The sequence below is a fragment of the Zalophus californianus genome, chromosome 2 (assembly GCF_009762305.2).
Source record: "Zalophus californianus isolate mZalCal1 chromosome 2, mZalCal1.pri.v2, whole genome shotgun sequence".
NCBI classification, from domain to species: Eukaryota; Metazoa; Chordata; class Mammalia; order Carnivora; family Otariidae; genus Zalophus; species Zalophus californianus.
The window spans coordinates 152833280-152839478 of record NC_045596.1 but is presented as its reverse complement, the minus strand read 5'-3'; the positions used below and the strand labels follow the sequence as shown (position 1 = coordinate 152839478).

Below are 6199 nucleotides of genomic sequence, written 5' to 3'. Positions count from 1 at the left end.
TCTCCCTCTGACCCTCTTCCTTCTCGTGCTCTCTCTCATTCTCTCTCTCAAATAAATAAATAAAATCTAAAAAAAAAAAAAAAAGAATATGTGAGCATAAATACCCCGATTGTGCTATGTCTCCAGATCCAAGTGTGTGAATGGATGAGGGGGCGGGCAGGGTGCTCGGAACCTCCCAGTGCCCATCAGCACCCCAGCTTGGGCAGCTCGCTGGGCTCCACCCCCAGTTTCTGACTCTGGAGGAATTTGCATTTTTAACAAGTTCCAGGTGACGCAGATCTTGCTGGTTTGGGACCACTGGATGGAGACATGAGGAAAAGGGCAGTGTCATTCTTATCTCCCAATTTAACATGAAACACGTTAAGGTGTAATTGTCAGGCCAAGAAACATATGGTGCACCCAGACAGGGTAAATGAGGAGAGTCAACCGTCTACAGTGTAGACGGGGTGATGGGAAATCAGTAAGAGAGGGTAAGGAGCTCTTCCGGGGAGTCCTGGTGAGGGGGAGTTACTACTGGAACCCAGGGAGAACTGTAGCTCCCCCCCCCCCCCCCCCCCCCCCCCCGCCCCGTAGCTCTCAGTAGGGAAACGGCAGCCATTCAGACACTGTGTGGTGCAGGAAGGGCCAGGAGACACAATATCCCAACTTCTCTCTCCTCCGGCCCTTTAGACCCCAATCTGGTCTCACCTGTTGATCAGATCCAACTGGAAGCTGGCAAGTTAAGGGTGCATGCGTGCAGCCACTGAGGTGAGCCTGGGAGGTGCAAATGGAGAATGTGCAGCCCGAAGTCACAACCGACGTAGAACGGCTTGGGCAGACTGTAGCTTAGCCGTGGATTCTACTGGGACTTTTCTTGGGGGCGGGGGCGGAGGATGGGGGCAAGGAAAAAGGGGCAGAAAGAAGCCCTCTGCTCTACCACAAGGTAACGGAAAAGGCCAGAAGAGCACCCCCATGCCAGCTTTACCAGCTGCTGGGCTTCAGTGGATGTAATCCAGCCCTGGGGTCCGGGGGCGTATCACTCTCTCCGCCAGGCTCCGTTAGGGGTCCCTAGGTCCCACTCCCAGAGATGCCTGCGGTCCCGGAAGCTAAAATTGCATACAGCAGTTCTGGTACAGCAAGAATAGGGTGTTACTTCCTGCTTCCCACCCAGACCAGCTTTATCTAGCCCTTTGGGCCGTCACGGGACATGGAATCAATGAACTCAGGGAGTGCCCCGTGTCGCTCCCTGTAGTCAGAACCCATCCCGTAAGCAGAGTATGACTTTTTCCTAAATCATCTGCCAACGCCTCAGCAAATTCAGGAATATAGCCAAGAACATGCTCCCCACTGTCCATATACAGTACAGAAAAATGCTTACTGCCTGGCTTACAAATCTTAGGGCCCTCATCTCCCAGTCTATGACCTCAGGTAAGTTCTTTAACCTCTGTGCCTCCCTCTTCTCATCTGTAAAATGGGAATAATAGTAGTAACTCTTTCATGAGGTTATTTAGGTAAGCACTTGGTTATTCATGTGAGGACTCGGCCTGGCCCCCCGGTAATGGTCCCTATTATTATAAGCTAATGAATGTGTACGCCTGGCCCAAATGCCATCATTTGTTTATCACCACCACCAACAGTAATCTTATCCTTTATAGGGGGAGGGGGTAGAGGGACAGGCACACATTAAATGAGACAATGTACCATTTTATTCCTTATAAAATATATTTCATATTGTTGCTGTAAAAACATTACATTTCACATTTTTAAAAAAATTTTCTTAACAGTAAAAATAATACTTGGAAGACAGCTGGGGGAAAAGGCGCCAATAAGACAAATTCACAGATGGGATTTATCTCCCTCTTCTCCTTTTTTGGGGGGGCGGGGGGGGGGGCCTGGTAAGGTCAGAACCTGGGAGGCCCAGAAAGTAACAGGACAGATTTCTTCCAGCAAATGAAAGTTTTCCACATCCAAATTAATAATGTCCTCCAAGGAGTCAAGCTATAGGCTTACTACCACAATGTGGATATCGCACAAGACACTCTCTGAAATTACAAAATTGCTTTCACAGCCAGCTTAAAAGCCACATAATTCAATCCAAGCTATTTTCCTCGCTAGTCAGTCCATGAGCTTTGCCCCTGTGATCTCACTTGACCAGAGACATCACTCACCGGTCTCTGCACTGAATGAGCATGGGTTCAGCTGTCCAAAGCAGGCACCACAGACTCCAAAGGTCATTCCAAGAAATACTTTGAATAGGGGTAACATCCCTGGAATAAACGGTTTCCCCAAACCACTTCTTTTGAAAATCAGTCCTGTTAGTTTCAAATGCTCACCTGTGGGGCACCTTCCCTCCTGTCGGATTCTGCTGCCCAGGTGGGCTGGGAAGTAGGGAGAGACACGGAGATGAAGAAAACAGGCAAAATCGCTGATCAGTTCACAAGGCACCCCCACCCTCCAAAAAGAAACAACTGGGGCAACCCCAAGGACAGACCACGTGTCAAGGACCAACACAACGGCCACAAGATGAAGGAGCGGGAGGGCGGAGGCCAGAGGCGGCCACCACCACCAAAAAGGAGCGAGGAGCAGATAGAGGGAAAGCTGCGCCAAAATAAAACATTAAAAACATTAAAAAAAAAAAAACCCTCAGTTTTTAAACTGTTTCATCCACTTCTTCTTTCTCTCTTCCTTTGCTGCCCTGGGTACCAATGACAGGAGAAGCCTACCTCACTTAGAGGAAATCTTTATAGCCAGTTAGAGCTCCATGGTACAAACTGAGGGGGAAAATGAAAACGGCTTTTCTAGAGATTCAGCAAGAGCTGTGATTAAGAAGGGAGCGGAAGACGCTGCTAGGCAGAGTCCTCCCATCTCAAAAGCTCCCTCCCCTCCCCCAATAAGATCTGAAGATGGACAATAAGGGAAGCAACAACCTGCTGTCAGCTTTTAATGCTCGCGGAGGTGGAAGGGAGCGGAAGGAGAACCCTGGGCCACCTCTTGCTGGCCTGGTTTTGGGCTTTAGGGACAGATCCCACGTATTTTTTTTTTAACTAAGTTATAAAAATACACCCCATCACCACCTTCCCTCCGTCACCAAACCAGGGCACGATCACCCGTCACACACATCTAAGGCTGGTGGGTTTTCTTACACTCAGGGTGTCATAGATTGACAAGCACCTGCACAATTCCCACACAAAGTGGCCAAAGGAGCCTCGAGAGCCCGGCATTTCCACCTGGGAATAAGAGGGCGGCCTCAGTGACAGCCAGGGGGTGGACGCTGCTGCCCAGCCCCAGGGTAGGGGGCTTGGTGGGATTCCTGAGCCCCCGACCTCTGGGATGTAGGCGCAGCGCTGGTGCCCAGGTGGACACTCGGCCATGCTCCTGCAGGCCTGAGGAACTCCCAAACAAGTCTTAAAATGAAGGGCAGCTCCAAAACAAGATGTGCCCTCCCCTGAGGGCTCAGCTGGCCTGGTCTCAATTCAGCACAGATGGGCAGGGCACTAAACAACCCACCCACATCTCCCTTCTCATCAGCCAGAATAACTTTGCTGATTTCCTTCCCGAGCAACTCAATCCCCACTCCCGGCCCCCCTTGATCCCTGAGGGCTCCAGAAACAACAAGGGCTGAAGTGCCAGGAGCTGCTGATCTGACCCCTCCTCACAGGAGCTCCTCATGGCTCTCTTACACCGCACCCCGCCCCCCCCCTCCCCCGCCCCCGGCTGCCTGCAGGCCGGAAACGCTGCTCAGCAGATCCCTGAGAAGGTTCCTCAGCATCAAACTGACCTTCCCATCACGGGGACCAGACTGACACGGATAAAAACCCAGAGGCCACTGACACTGATGGAAGAGTCCTGTCTTACCGGTCACCTCAGTAGGAAGACCGGATTCTCCCGGGACCCTCAGAGCCAACAGAACAATGGGGAACCTGCCAACTCCATCTCCATCACAGGGACAAGCTCCCACTTACCTTTCTATCTCTTCTTGCCTCTCTCTCCCCGGTTCCCCCGCACCAGCCCTAACTGCAGCCTCAGGAGGGAAAGGGACTGGTAAAACTAGAGACAGAGGGACCTGCGCAGGGCGCGCCGAGGGGGGGCTCTCACCCAAGTGGAAGGGAACTTCCATAAAAGGCTTCTCTGAAAACACGGGGAAAGAACACAAAGTGTTTTAGAGGTGTCATGTCCATAACTGGAGGGAGGAACATCAAGAGGGAGTTTATTTACTCAGGTAACAGCAGAGGGCTTCCACAGAGACTAAAACCCTCCAGCTTTTCCTCAAAGAAAGAGGGGGAAATGGTCAAGGTAGTGTTTAACTGCCACATTTTCAAAAAGTGAATTCATATAGCCTTTTGGCTCAGCTATTTGGGGACAGTCTTTAAAAACCTACTAGTCTGGGCTTTGAGAAGAAGCCATACAATATTTGTTGGGATGCAACCCAACAGCTGAGGGACCCCAGGTACAAATCGTTGTCATCAAGAAAGGGCTTTCCTTTTACTTCCACAGAAGCTGCACGGTGAGAACAGGCTCTCCCTTCTCCTGGATTCGGGTGGAGAAGAGGGGCCGGCTGCACCTTAAAAAGTGCACAGATCCCCCCCACTCTTCCCACCCTACCCAAGGCAGGTCCTGCTCTCGGACTCATCAGCCAGAAACTTTTTTTTTTTTTTTAAGTAAATTCATCTTGCTCACAGTCCCTTCTGGAAGAGTTGAGAAAGCAAAGAATTCACCAACTCAGCAGGAAACAGAACGAGCTGTTCCGTCTTTTGATACATGCAAACTAATCCCCTAGAGAGAGACGTGGGAAAGGGAGGGTAGTTAATTCTTTGGTCTCTGGTTCACTGCAGAATACCCTTGGTCAGTTTTGGCTCTCTCCTATTTTTCGGGGGTGGGGGGGAGTATTTTCCTTTCTTCTTTTAAGAACTAAAATGTTCCCCAAAAGGGAGGGGGAAATGCTTTAACTATTGAACGTTAGCCAACAGAGCCCAAACTGCCAATGTCCACTCTTTATCTTTTAGGTTTCTGCGGAGGGCTTGTGCCGCGGCTGTCTTGTCATCTGGCTGCAGGGCGGGGCGCGAAGAGGACGGGCCGGCGGGACAGGTTCAGTCCAGGAAGCGCTGACAGGCCTTCTTCCAGCGGCAGGCCGTGCACCACTGGTCCCGGTGCTCGATGCCGTACACCTTCCGGCACTTCTTAGCCTCCCCGCGGGCTTTCCTGTCACACAAGAGTCAGGAGGGTACAGACACGCCCTGGCGGGGGGAGAGGGGGGGCTTGGGGCGTGGCCGGCCGGCGGTGTGAGACTGAGCAAACCGGGCAGGGGCTGGAAAGCTGGGAGAAGCCAAAGCCTCCCCCGCACCCAGTGTGTCCTCCCCCCCGCCCCGCCGCCTCCCCTACACAGGGAAGGAACCCTGGAGACTCCGGTCGGTCGGTGGGCTCAGGGCCTGCACTGGCAGCGGGCAGGGTGAGGACGAAAGCCAGCGGGGAGGCCTCGGGATCCAACGGTCTCACTCACCTGGCACCGCTCTGGGCCCGAGGCGGGGAAGTAACCATCAGGTGAGATTTCCCTGCGGGCGGCGGCTGCTGCGGCTCGCTGAAGCTTAACGAGCGGCTCCGGACCTGGGCACAGCGAGAGGGGCCGTAAGCACAGGCCCGGGACCGGAGGGCAGGAGTGAAAGGGGAGAGAACCATCCCGCAAGGCAGTCAGCCACACCTGCCGAGCCCTTCTTGGTGCCCAGAGGGCAGGACGCCTTCTCTGGTAAGATATTCCAGGTGGAGGTGGGCAGAGTGAGGGGCAGGTCTTTTTCGATAGAGTAGGTGCCCTGGGCAGGGGAGCCTCTTTACTGGCCACCTGGCGGGCTGCTCCCTGCAGATTTAGATGGAGTCACCACACGAAGAACAAAGGAGGGACTGCACTGCTTCCAAGGCACTTTCAGGCACTCAGGTTCCACAGTGTGTAAGACCTTCCCGTAGGAGATAACTGAAGACCACGACCCACTAGGGGAGGCCCAGAAGGACTTGGGATTGATATTAGCTCAGAGGCAAGCAACCTAAGGCCATAGTCCACCCCACGCAGGGCTCCTACAAGCTCTCATCTTCTGTCTTGGTTACCTTCATCCTCCCCAGCTTCCCCACATTCTCTCCCTTCTTCTCCCGTGCACACGGAAACTTTAACAAGCACCCACAGATACCCAGGGCTCAGCAGGGCACTGACCCCAGACTCGCCCAGTGACTTCCC

The 6199-nt window shown here is 53.0% G+C and overlaps 1 protein-coding gene and 1 long non-coding RNA gene across 4 annotated transcripts in view; one reads left to right on the top strand and one right to left on the bottom strand.

Annotated features, from left to right (window-relative positions):
• Positions 1–1675: 1675 nt before the first annotated feature.
• The window catches only part of ZNF395 (zinc finger protein 395), a 45203-nt gene continuing 40679 nt past the window's right edge, over positions 1676–6199 (bottom strand). For 2 of the 3 annotated variants that reach the window (XM_027599656.1, XM_027599655.1), the window contains exons 9-10: positions 5477–5580; positions 5067–5178 (exon numbers count right to left, since the gene is read on the bottom strand). In XM_027599656.1, the coding sequence (XP_027455457.1) occupies positions 5067–5178; positions 5477–5580 (216 nt within the window). Of the gene's footprint in view, positions 5179–5476; positions 5581–6199 lie in introns of all 3 variants that reach the window. The other variant, XM_027599654.2, reaches the window with a different exon arrangement.
• LOC113925120 overlaps positions 5604–6199 on the top strand; it is a 33221-nt gene continuing 32625 nt past the window's right edge. Inside the window, exon 1 of the long non-coding RNA XR_003520917.1 lies at positions 5604–5719. This is a non-coding gene — a long non-coding RNA (uncharacterized LOC113925120). The remainder of the gene's footprint in view (positions 5720–6199) is intronic.